This window comes from Dermacentor albipictus, chromosome 2 (genome assembly GCF_038994185.2).
Source record: "Dermacentor albipictus isolate Rhodes 1998 colony chromosome 2, USDA_Dalb.pri_finalv2, whole genome shotgun sequence".
Classification (NCBI taxonomy): Eukaryota; Metazoa; Arthropoda; class Arachnida; order Ixodida; family Ixodidae; genus Dermacentor; species Dermacentor albipictus.
In genome coordinates this window covers 106,384,945-106,398,031 of record NC_091822.1, presented here as the reverse complement: position 1 = coordinate 106,398,031, position 13,087 = coordinate 106,384,945, and the positions used below count along the sequence as shown (strand labels likewise).

The 13,087-nt window shown below is 50.7% G+C and overlaps 1 protein-coding gene across 1 annotated transcript; it reads left to right on the top strand.

Annotated features, from left to right (window-relative positions):
- The first annotated feature begins 5,008 nt into the window (after positions 1–5,008).
- LOC135914876 (uncharacterized) lies at positions 5,009–12,367 on the top strand. Its single transcript, XM_065447793.1, has 2 exons — positions 5,009–5,490; positions 12,172–12,367. Exons 1-2 carry the CDS (start codon positions 5,214–5,216, stop codon positions 12,351–12,353), a joined length of 459 nt encoding a protein of 152 aa, XP_065303865.1. The 5' UTR covers positions 5,009–5,213; the 3' UTR covers positions 12,354–12,367.
- Positions 12,368–13,087: the final 720 nt, after the last annotated feature.

Below are 13,087 nucleotides of genomic sequence, written 5' to 3'. Positions count from 1 at the left end.
CAGGCTTCATACACTCAGCAATGTGAAGCGAAAGGTGCAAACATTTTTTCCTATTACGCGTACAACATTCATAATAGCATTCGTTTCAATAAAAAGCAAGCACAAAGCAAGCACCGAACCACATATTTGATGACTAGCCCATGAGAAATTCATAAGGCCGTTCTATGGCGCTTTTCGATGCAAGCGTCCATGACGTAATGACCTCAATCGCTGGTTTGTTTACTAGAGGTCCTGTGTTCGAATGCTGCCGTAGAACATTTCTAATAAAAGTTATTTAATTATTACATAGTACTCTGTTGAAAATGTCGAGATTACAAAGTCACGAAGCCGATTGAAGCCAGATGGACGAAGTTTAGGGCGAATCCATGTATTTCACATCATTCACATGCTGGTTCAACCACTTAGATTGCAGCTCCCGCTGAGATTCCACTTGCAGTACTGCTATTGGTAGGTCACGCAGGGTGAGGCCTCCCGAGGAACCATAGCGACCACAAAGTGATTATCACTACCATTACTTAAACGTAATAAAACATTTCATGCACCCATCAGCAGGTACAGCGGTTTCCAGCAGCTTCGATGGACATCCGCTTTCGCCGGACCGGCGTGGCGAGCAAATGTTTTGCGAAGGCGAAACACTGTCGGAGACCAAGCAATAAACCGGCAGTTTCTGTGGACGAAATAGCTTCGGCGTATGCTTTGTGCCATCATTGGTTTTAGAAAGAAAAAAACTTAAATTATGGGATTTTACTTGCCAAAACCACTTTCTGATTATGAGGCATGCCGTAGTGGGGGACTCCGGAAATTTCAACCACCTGGGGTTCTTTAACGTGCACCTAAATCTAAGCACACGGTTGTTTTCGCATTTCGCCCTCATCGAATTGCGGCCGCCGTGGCCGGAATGCGATGCCGCGACCTCATGCTCAGCAGCCCAACACCATAGCCACTGAGCAACCACGGCGGGTGGTTTTAGAAATAAGTTTGGCAATGGAACTAGAGAGGTTCATCATATGCCATACTTATCGTTTGCATAAAATTCTCAAATCGCAGAATCGTTCACCACTTAGTCATAATGCTGTGACTGAGTGCAGCATTGTCATAGGGTTATAGGAAACCTTACGCTATCGCGAACGAAATCCGGTCCTCTATATAATGCGCGTTTAGTAGGCTAGGTAGATGCATGGGTGATGGACTAGGCCTGCCACCAGAAGCATCTGGTTCGTTTGCACCAGGTAGCTGAACATGGCACAGAAGTGCGTCCAAGTAGAACTGAAGAGCGAAGAAAAGGAGGACGCCACAAGAGCGCTCTATATGCGTCTTTGCTATATGTGTGTTCTGCAGTAAAACAAAAATACACAAGACCTGCATGGCTGACAACCTGTTGTATGCAGAGTTCCTTGTAAAGGAAGAAGTATGCCTCGGCGCCACTACAGTCATGCATTATAAAAAAAATCATGCATTAAAATCTTACGTTGCGCTCGACCTACTAACACGCTATAGTTAGAAAAAAGATAAACGATGAATGCAGATACGGGGAGAGGAAATAGGCATGCGATGATACTCAAGGAATATGCCTCAAAGCAACTGAATTAGACGTGCATACGCAATATTCACTCTGTACGAGCATTGACAAGTTTCAAGCTCACTATAAGGTGTCACAAAGCGTGGAAATTAATAATTCCGTTGTTCGCCTATGTTTTCACAGATATGCCACAACATGAAGTGCGTTAGCCCGTAGCGCAAAAATCTGCTTCCATGAGCAGGAATGTGAATTTGCCACAAAAAAAGAAAGAAAATAATTTGCTGCGGGCATCCTACGACGCCAAGATCAACTAATGAGCAGAATAAAGTTTTTCTTTCTGAGTGGATACTTTTGCATTATTCTTCCACTTCACATGCCGCAATATTGTGAACTATTCACTCCGATCAGTCTTTCTTTGGTGCGCATCCACATGCTGAATAATTGTTGCTGCTGCAATTCAATGAGCTTGAAAAGTACACTACAGAAAAGTGCCGTATGTCAGAACAAACTTGTGAGGAATCTTGGCGTATGCGATGAGAAAGGCAGGACAGTGGTTTAGTAGTATGAATCTCAGAAAAGATTCAAAAATAAAAGGTTACATGATTGTTGCGCCTTTTTACCGACCAAATAACCACAATACAGAATGGATAGACATTGCAAGCTCTATAGCACTATTGATGAGATCAGAAAACATACCTTTTGCAGTATGCGGCAACGATATCGCAGGCACATTTAAATACACGTCCAGATACATATGCTGACTCCACGAATTAATGTAACTCTGGTCGCTGCTGAGTTGCTTATTAATTAATAGTGACAAATTAACAATGAATACGCACCCCTTGACAAACGTTTCAAAAGAGAAACGCCGAGTAGGCCACGTGCAATTTCTTATGCACTGCTTTACGTTTATCTTGCAACAATATAAAACCTTGGGTGACTATGAGCTGACCGCCTAGAGTGGTTGGTTAGTTTAAGTGCCGATCTTGCAATTAGCATTTCCAACCCCCGACGCAGTGCGTCTAATTAGCACTTCGGTATTATTGTAAGCATCGTCATCCATACCACTGCATATCAGTTCGTTATTTACGCACTTTGTTTCCTCACTGTGCATGCCAAAGACGCTGCCACCGTACGGCTGAATACCACACGGTTAAACTCGACAAATTATAGTCGACAAAATGTAGCACTTGAAACAGGCCCTTAAAACAACTCTCGGGCTTTGTGAGGAAACACATTTGGTGAATAGCATACGCAGCTTTCCAAATCTCAGCTAAGTTTTGCAGTCGTGTGTAGCCAGTGTAGTTCGCAAGTGGACCGTGAACTTTCATTTTTCCAAAGCACCGTCTTTTGGAACACAGGCCTTCTCACCCATTTCACAACAGCCGGCGACGATCATATGTCGTGATATGCAAGATTACCATAAAAGGCTGCTATTGTCCGAAAGCTGACATCAGTAAAAAGGCTATATAGATCCGTGCGCTTTTTATTACTGTAACCGTCTGTGCTAATTGACACAGTTAACTTAAAAGGCCGAAGTGTGCGAAAATCAGCTTTTCAAATTTCGTTAAGGATTACGCGCCTGCATAAGAAGCCAAATAATTTGGAGGACGCTAAAGCATTGCCTCTAAGAGTTGAATGCCATAGCGTTCAAATAACCCTTACGGCTTTTCATGCTTCATGGCAACTGCAGCTTATGTAACCGTAACGTTTACCGGGAAACACTGGCTACGAAGGCGAGCTTTCCTGTAGAAACGCGGTCTCTTGTGGGGGTCGATTTCTTGTTATTGTTTCGCACTTTTAATAGTTCAGTCTGAGAAGAGCTAACATAAAGGGCATACGCAGTCGGTGTTTTTTTTTTTAAGCGACAGCTTTACTGGCCGCGAACTTGTGATTTCGCCGTGGCGGTGCTCCGAGGAGGCACATGACGTCACAACGCGCACCTCGCCACGGATATTTCTCTCTCTCGCTCTCTCCCTAGTCACTACTGCGCATGCACCACTAGTAGCACCGAGCCACGGGTGTTCCGCCGCCGCCGTTTGGTATCACGTCACAACGAGTTCCTCGTCGTTGCGCGCGCCTCCGCTCGCTTCGCCAGCTGCGTCGCATGCCTGATAACATGTCGGAGGATTGAAAGGTAGAGCTCACGTGCGCCGCAACCACAGTTGAGGCGGCAGTGTGGACGGCGACAATTCTGATAAGCAGGAGGAGGCCTGGAATCGACATAGGAACGATATGGAGAGGAAACGAGTCGTCCAGGAAACAGACGAAGAGCGCGCCCAGCGACTAGCTAAACGCCGCAACATAGCTAGACAACCAGTCTAGCCTGGACTTGCAATCAAGATTAACCAAGGCTAACCATGCTATCCTATCCAAGGCTAACCAAGACTAACCATGCTAAGGCTAACCAGCTCTAGCTTTCGCTACGTATATCCTGGCATAGCCGAAGGAAGCCACTGCCAATTTTTTTTCATTACATTTATTTGTGGGTTGCCGTTCTCAAGATGCCGATGAATAACTTTGCAAAGAATGATATAGAACGTGCGAGCAACTCTGGTGGTAGAGAAAATGTTGGGTATGCGTGGTTCGGAATTCGGTTCGAAATACTTTTCGCCGAAGTGAAGTCCAACGCCGATGCCGGATTTTCTGTGACAAGGACTCCTTAGTGCTCTCACGTTAATAATGTGTGCTTACGATGGAGCCGTGCCCACTCCCGTTGGAATGAATAATTAGCCACAATGACTGTCAGTGTCCTAGCCGTGGGGTCTCGCTAATGAGAGCAGCATTCCGGGCGAGTTGGTAATCCATTACCAACTTGCCATCCATTTGTTGCGCAGTAATACTTGAGTAAGGGTCCTGCTAATTTTGAGTAGTTTTGAGTACTAAACTATCTTCGAATCCCTAGAAACTTAATCCCAGACCCCACGTAGGCTTACGCCTTGCGAGCATTGGTGACCTTGCAACAACTTATGCTATCTTTCCAAGTTTGTTTGCTTTTTCGAAAGATTTTATGCCCCAAGATGGTGTGTTGACTTTGTGATTTACGCCTTATAATTAGTATTTAACATTTACGAAAGTACGTCAAAAGAGTAGAATGCCAAAATGAGTGTTTACTATTAGGAGCACAGATAAATTAAGTTTCCTTGAGGGGCCGTGTAAACGCCTGGCGACTGCTTTTTTTGATGAAACACCGACCCTCTCATCAGAAAACAAGACCGCAAACCCACCAGAAGATGTAAAGGGCGGGTTTTCGTTGGCAATAATTACCACCTCTATGAGAAAAGGAGTAGCCGTCACCATTATAAGGTGACTACGTCTCAATCTTTTATTTTTATTTCAATAAAGAAGCACCCAAAATTAAATAGCTTATATTAGGGTAAATCATCAGGTTATACATATATTTGGCTACTCCAGAAACAGCAGCAACGACCACAGAAACCACAAATTCCTGGGTGTGGACATGTGCCATGGCTAGTCAGGCTGGGAAGAAGATGAAGATATTCCATCTCGCGGGTAAGCACCGATGACTGCCCCAGAGTCAAAGGGGCTACATCCACCGGGAGCAGAACGCCCTCAGCAACCATAAAGGTGCTTCCCGGAGCTCTTTTGAAGCCTCGTGCGTGATTCGAGCCCCGGAAAGACTTTCGACACCGACGTCCAACCAGGCGGGGCCCTCAGCCTCGAATCCAAGGCGATGCACACGGACCGCGCTCCGCTTCTGGACGAAGTCGAGCCGCTCGACGGCGAGGGAACTGAAGCGGGCCTCCAGCAGCCTTCGTCCCCGGCCCCACAACAGGCGTCTCCGGTGGCCAGTGTGAGTGCAGACGCTGCAGCCGCCCAGGTCGGAGATGACGTGGCTGATTCCGGATCCACGCACGACAGTCAAGGTGGCGGAAGTGGCGCGGAGAACGCGTTTCGGCACGCTCCGAGCCCCTCTTCTCGATCGGTGGCTCCTCTCATAGAAGCAGAAGGTGAGCTACACGCATTTCTGTTGAGGATTGAAGGAACGCTCGATTGTATTTCAAATGGTGGAAAATGTGTCGGCGAGCGATTGGCGTCGCATGATGCATTTCTGTTTTGCAAGATTGTACAGTGTGCGTTTTGTGTCGACGCCGTTAAACCTCGATTAGCTTCGAGGCGTTCATTTATATTTGAAAGCGTATTTCAATTGGTACCTGTTAAAAGCTACTTTTTATGAAGCTTTGGCCTTATTGCCGGTGTGACCAGTGTTTGAGGCCATGATGTCATGCAAGGTGATTTGCCACATTCGCGGTTCTGGCTTTCTAAACGCAAATATAATTTTTTTATATATTTTTTTCATTTCTATCTCCCCCGCCCTTTATATTATGTGAAGCATGAACGTTTCACAATGACACAGCAAATAGACACGAGAACATGAGCTCACTTCATGTCTCGTATCTGCGTCATCGTCGGTGGCTCGTGTATAAACATAAAATATATTATGCAACCCCAACCAGCCCATGTAGGCATACTAGCAACTGTACCTGCGGTTCTCCTTGTTTTATTTCAGCGTTATTTATTTATTTATTTATTTATTTATTTATTTATTTATTTATTTATTTATTTATTTATTTGTTTATTTATTTCAAGACTACTGGCAGCCTCTGATTGGAGGCTTTAAGCAGGAGTGGTTACATACATGACGAACAATACATTGAGTACAAGGTGCGAAGCGTAAGCAAAATTGAATAGCACTGAATTTCAAAATATGAACAGCGCGTCATTTGCGAAAACGTAGCATTTAGCGCTGACAATGTGAAACCATTCCAGAAGTAGAAAATGCAAAGTGCTCTTAGCGCTAAGTTGACGAACATTCAAGAGACAGAAAAACAAAACTAGAAGAATATATGTATACAACGCGTGACAAACAATTTCATAACATACATCCTATCCGACAAACATAATGAAGTAGTGTGTGTAAAAATATGTACCAGTGGCAGACGCATCAGAGAACACGTGCGTACAATTACGTGAAAGGGCAGGCCAAAAAAAGAAAAGGAGGGCAGTCGATGTACCCCGCGCTCAACGATACAATTTCTTGAATTAAGCAGTTTCAAGAATGATTCTATGGTGTCGCAGGCGAACACCGCAACAGGAAGTACACTCCATTCCCTAATGGTTCGGGGAAAATATGAGTTTCTAAACGTTTTTGTTTTGCAGTAGTAATCTTTAAGCTGCTTAGCGTGGCTAGACCGAGTTGATCGACAAGTGAAGGGCTCGGTATACGTATCCTTTTCGATGCCTAATTTTTTATGGTAGAGCAGGTACATGTACTTTAATCGTTCTTTATATCGCCGTTTTTGTATGGTAACTAGTTCTGCTGTTTCGTGCATCGTACTTGTTGATGCATACCAGCTAAAGGAATTAAATGCAAAACTTATCGCCTTTCTCTGAATTTTGTCCACCTTTTTTATGTTACTTTCGCTATGTGGATCCCAGATGACGGACCCATACTCAAGAATCGGGCGCATGAGTTTAGTAAGCTACGATTAGTAGCTTTATCTCACGGGGTGATTTTCTTAAGCAACGCCTCAAGTAACCAAGCTTCGGCATGGCTTTCTTTTCTATGTATGACACGTGGTCACTCCACTTTAAGCCCGTGCTGATAACTACGCCCAAATATTGATAGTTTGTCACGCGGTCTAAAATTTGCCCATTGATCGAATACTCATAGTTTAAAGGGTGTCGTTTCCGCGTCATGGTCATCGCTACAGTATTTTTCGCATTGATTTTCATCCCCCATGCTCTGCACCACGATTGCGGTGTAGACAGCGAAGTATTTAATAGCGATTGGTCAGCGCGACTACGGATTTCTTAAAATAAAGCGCAATCGTCAGCAAACAATTTTATTTCAACTGGCAATTCCTGTGCCATATCATGAATGAAAATGCAGAAAAATAAGGCCCCAAACACTGATCCCTGTGGGATTCGGGATAGTACAGGTCTTGAACGGGAATGTGTCCCGTCTATGTTTACAGTTTGCCCTCTCGAAGTAACGTATGCTTGAATCCAAGATAGAAGGGACTCTTTAAGGTAGAGGTTTCCATTTTATCATGAGTTTGGTGTGTTATACCCTGTGAAATGCTTTCTCGAAATCTAAAGATATAATATCAGTTTGCCCTTGGTTATCCAGAATAGGTGCGAAATCATGAATGGTTTCTAAATGCTGAATGGTGGTTGAAACCTCTTTACGAAATCCATGTTGCCTGAGGCCGAGAAAACCATAAAGATAAACTGTTGGATGTTTAAAGATAATGTGCTCAAGAAGTTTGGAACATGTGAAAAGTATAGAAATGGGTCGATAGGAAGAACGCAGTGATGAGTATCCTCCTTTTGGCAAGGGAAAAAATTTTCCAAACTTCCAGTCGTGACGCAATTGTGAGCGCTGAGTCATTGTCCCAGCGGTCACTTTCGTGAACCTGCTATCACTTCCGCCATGAGTTTACGAGGAGTGTGCCTTCACAATGCTTATAAGTGTGACAAGCATTGTAGTGCGTGAACTTCGCTGAACCTCAAGTTTCCATTATAAAGTTTTCATCCGAATCAGCTGTTCACTCGCGGTATTATATACGTAGGAGGTCGTTTGTCCGAGATTTGATTATAGAAGCGTATATCTGCTCGTAACTCATCCCACATATTACACTGACCGGGATTCATGCGTTGCCGTGATTTGTATTATGCCAACTTATCTCAATCATAATGCATTCCTCTTCACATAAAAACTTCACTGACAGCAATTGTGACGGACATTTCAGTAGCCACTGTCTGTCTGTCCGTCCGTACATCCGTCTTTCTGTCTGTATGTGTCTCTGTGTATCTGTCTGTCCGTGCCTGTCTGTCTGTCTGTCTGTCTGTCTGTCTGTCTGTCTGTCTGTCTGTCTGTCTGTCTGTCTGTCTGTCTGTCTCTGTGTATGTATGTGTCTCTGTGTATGTGTCTGTCCGTGCCTGTCTGTCTGTCTGTATGTGTCTCTGTGTATGTGTCTGTCCGTGCCTTTCTCTGCCTGCCTGCCTGCCTGCCTGCCTGCCTGCCTGCCTGCCTGCCTGCCTGCCTGCCTGCCTGCCTGCCTGCCTGCCTGCCTGCCTGCCTGCCTGCCTGCCTGCCTGCCTGCCTGCCTGCCTGCCTGCCTGCCTGCCTGCCTGCCTGCCTGCCTGCCTGCCTGCCTGCCTGCCTGCCTGCCTGCCTGCCTGCCTGCCTGCCTGCCTGCCTGCCTGCCTGCCTGCCTGCCTGCCTGCCTGCCTGCCTGCCTGCCTGCCTGCCTGCCTGCCTGCCTGCCTGCCTGCCTGCCTGCCTGCCTGCCTGCCTGCCTGCCTGCCTGCCTGCCTGCCTGCCTGCCTGCCTGCCTGCCTGCCTGCCTGCCTGCCTGCCTGCCTGCCTGCCTGCCTGCCTGCCTGCCTGCCTGCCTGCCTGCCTGCCTGCCTGCCTGCCTGCCTGCCTGCCTGCCTGCCTGCCTGCCTGCCTGCCTGCCTGCCTGCCTGCCTGCCTGCCTGCCTGCCTGCCTGCCTGCCTGCCTGCCTGCCTGCCTGCCTGCCTGCCTGCCTGCCTGCCTGCCTGCCTGCCTGCCTGCCTGCCTGCCTGCCTGCCTGCCTGCCTGCCTGCCTGCCTGCCTGCCTGCCTGCCTGCCTGCCTGCCTGCCTGCCTGCCTGCCTGCCTGCCTGCCTGCCTGCCTGCCTGCCTGCCTGCCTGCCTGCCTGCCTGCCTGCCTGCCTGCCTGCCTGCCTGCCTGCCTGCCTGCCTGCCTGCCTGCCTGCCTGCCTGCCTGCCTGCCTGCCTGCCTGCCTGCCTGCCTGCCTGCCTGCCTGCCTGCCTGCCTGCCTGCCTGCCTGCCTGCCTGCCTGCCTGCCTGCCTGCCTGCCTGCCTGCCTGCCTGCCTGCCTGCCTGCCTGCCTGCCTGCCTGCCTGCCTGCCTGCCTGCCTGCCTGCCTGCCTGCCTGCCTGCCTGCCTGCCTGCCTGCCTGCCTGCCTGCCTGCCTGCCTGCCTGCCTGCCTGCCTGCCTGCCTGCCTGCCTGCCTGCCTGCCTGCCTGCCTGCCTGCCTGCCTGCCTGCCTGCCTGCCTGCCTGCCTGCCTGCCTGCCTGCCTGCCTGCCTGCCTGCCTGCCTGCCTGCCTGCCTGCCTGCCTGCCTGCCTGCCTGCCTGCCTGCCTGCCTGCCTGCCTGCCTGCCTGCCTGCCTGCCTGCCTGCCTGCCTGCCTGCCTGCCTGCCTGCCTGCCTGCCTGCCTGCCTGCCTGCCTGCCTGCCTGCCTGCCTGCCTGCCTGCCTGCCTGCCTGCCTGCCTGCCTGCCTGCCTGCCTGCCTGCCTGCCTGCCTGCCTGCCTGCCTGCCTGCCTGCCTGCCTGCCTGCCTGCCTGCCTGCCTGCCTGCCTGCCTGCCTGCCTGCCTGCCTGCCTGCCTGCCTGCCTGCCTGCCTGCCTGCCTGCCTGCCTGCCTGCCTGCCTGCCTGCCTGCCTGCCTGCCTGCCTGCCTGCCTGCCTGCCTGCCTGCCTGCCTGCCTGCCTGCCTGCCTGCCTGCCTGCCTGCCTGCCTGCCTGCCTGCCTGCCTGCCTGCCTGCCTGCCTGCCTGCCTGCCTGCCTGCCTGCCTGCCTGCCTGCCTGCCTGCCTGCCTGCCTGCCTGCCTGCCTGCCTGCCTGCCTGCCTGCCTGCCTGCCTGCCTGCCTGCCTGCCTGCCTGCCTGCCTGCCTGCCTGCCTGCCTGCCTGCCTGCCTGCCTGCCTGCCTGCCTGCCTGCCTGCCTGCCTGCCTGCCTGCCTGCCTGCCTGCCTGCCTGCCTGCCTGCCTGCCTGCCTGCCTGCCTGCCTGCCTGCCTGCCTGCCTGCCTGCCTGCCTGCCTGCCTGCCTGCCTGCCTGCCTGCCTGCCTGCCTGCCTGCCTGCCTGCCTGCCTGCCTGCCTGCCTGCCTGCCTGCCTGCCTGCCTGCCTGCCTGCCTGCCTGCCTGCCTGCCTGCCTGCCTGCCTGCCTGCCTGCCTGCCTGCCTGCCTGCCTGCCTGCCTGCCTGCCTGCCTGCCTGCCTGCCTGCCTGCCTGCCTGCCTGCCTGCCTGCCTGCCTGCCTGCCTGCCTGCCTGCCTGCCTGCCTGCCTGCCTGCCTGCCTGCCTGCCTGCCTGCCTGCCTGCCTGCCTGCCTGCCTGCCTGCCTGCCTGCCTGCCTGCCTGCCTGCCTGCCTGCCTGCCTGCCTGCCTGCCTGCCTGCCTGCCTGCCTGCCTGCCTGCCTGCCTGCCTGCCTGCCTGCCTGCCTGCCTGCCTGCCTGCCTGCCTGCCTGCCTGCCTGCCTGCCTGCCTGCCTGCCTGCCTGCCTGCCTGCCTGCCTGCCTGCCTGCCTGCCTGCCTGCCTGCCTGCCTGCCTGCCTGCCTGCCTGCCTGCCTGCCTGCCTGCCTGCCTGCCTGCCTGCCTGCCTGCCTGCCTGCCTGCCTGCCTGCCTGCCTGCCTGCCTGCCTGCCTGCCTGCCTGCCTGCCTGCCTGCCTGCCTGCCTGCCTGCCTGCCTGCCTGCCTGCCTGCCTGCCTGCCTGCCTGCCTGCCTGCCTGCCTGCCTGCCTGCCTGCCTGCCTGCCTGCCTGCCTGCCTGCCTGCCTGCCTGCCTGCCTGCCTGCCTGCCTGCCTGCCTGCCTGCCTGCCTGCCTGCCTGCCTGCCTGCCTGCCTGCCTGCCTGCCTGCCTGCCTGCCTGCCTGCCTGCCTGCCTGCCTGCCTGCCTGCCTGCCTGCCTGCCTGCCTGCCTGCCTGCCTGCCTGCCTGCCTGCCTGCCTGCCTGCCTGCCTGCCTGCCTGCCTGCCTGCCTGCCTGCCTGCCTGCCTGCCTGCCTGCCTGCCTGCCTGCCTGCCTGCCTGCCTGCCTGCCTGCCTGCCTGCCTGCCTGCCTGTCTGTCTGTCTGTCTGTCTGTCTGTCTGTCTGTCTGTCTGTCTGTCTGTCTGTCTGTCTGTCTGTCTGTCTGTCTTGGGACGTTCTGGGAACGCTGAAATATCGAACATTTACAAAATTACGAATTTTCCTGCCTCTACTTTTTGACATTTCCGGATATTTGTGTAGGTGCACTAATAATCCTTCCTCTAGGATCTTCAGCCAACGATACTCGTGGCCATCGCGAAAGTTTGAAACTCGGAACATCCTTTGGTCTGTTCAGCAAAAACAAGTATCAACCTCTCGGCTAAACTGATTGTTGTAGCCGCCAGCTGTTGATTTTAGCTGTGTTAATTCTGCAATGCCCAACGTATAATACATGCTAAGTGTTTTGTTGCCTCAAAAATCTTATTTAAAGACAGCAATTTTTACGATATTCAGTAGTGATTTTGATTTTCTGGAGAGTGGTATATTAGTTATGAAATTTTGAGCAAACCAATCACCAATTAAATAATTATTGTACTAATTAGTTTACAAAACAAATGATAGTTCATTGTTTTTGTACATATGTACCCTTCATTGACATAGATTAGAGATAACAAGTGGTTCCAATTTTCCATGATGTGGAGCAATGATTGGCCATTAGAGGGTCGATGCGCGCTTATGTGGTAACTTTTGTTTGTTCAATGCCGTGTGCAGGAAAGAGCACAACTTCGTTAAAGTACGGCTTGTACGCATAGCCGACAGAGACAAAATGCCGGAATAAAGAAAAACACTTCACTTCCTTCGCCGTAAACGCAGGTGACCTAGCATCTCCGAGGGGCCGTCCACAAGACCTGCGTAGGCGAGTTTCGCACATCTTCTCCATCTCGCGGTACTCGCCGACGCTCCTGCTCATCACGCTGCTCAACCTGACCGTGCTGCTCCTGCTGCTGCTCTTCTGGCGCCAGAAGATCGTCCACCACTCGTCGAAGATAATTTGAATTACTGCATTCGATCTCTGTTTATGTGTCTCTCGTTTGTCGGCGTGGAAAAACGCCACTATTTCCATACGAGAAACATGCGAGGTTTAAATATTTGCAGACGAGTTGCTAGCGCAGTTATATTTGCTAACTTGCAGAATTCAAAAAAAAATTTCTCAACTTGAAATTCAGCACAGATGGTTGAGCTATTTGGTACTGCGTGACTTGAGGTAAAGCGCAAGAGAGCACGTAGAACGCCACTTCTGTTGTTCTACGTGCTCTGTTCTGCTTTAGCTCAGCTCAGGAAATTCAGAATCGCGATACAGTATATCAATGACTGAACAATATTTGTCGTTAAAATGGATACCGACAATCCGACCAACCACTTCAGATCGTCAGAGCCTTCACATGTGCATTTTTCACGTGCCCAATATGCTGGATGATTGCTTCACGCAATTATTTGATCAGGGAAACTCATGATTTGTGTTAATTATGTATTTACGCTCATAATTCTATCATGTACCAACAATTTTCCCTTTCTGCAACAATGTTTCTTCTTCTGCTTGTAAATGCTAACAGGAGGTCCTGCTCTCGCAGTTTTTCGCTTTCATACCTGTATATGATCCGTAACAAAATAAAGAGGCACTATATGCGATTATAAAATTCAGTTGAATTTGAATGACTTGAACCTTTAGTTTCCTCTTGCAACCGGGTTGCCGTGAACGTTTAGAACTTTCGAATGTGGGGAAGGCAGT

What these genes read in the sequence shown, in the direction of transcription:
- LOC135914876 (XM_065447793.1), top strand. Translation starts at nt 5,214, where the DNA reads ATGCACACGGACCGCGCTCCGCTTCTGGACGAAGTCGAGCCGCTCGAC. An exon ending in TCCTCTCATAGAAGCAGAAG is followed by an intron (nt 5,491 to 12,171) that starts GTGAGCTACACG and finishes CCGTAAACGCAG; the next exon opens with GTGACCTAGCATCTCCGAGG.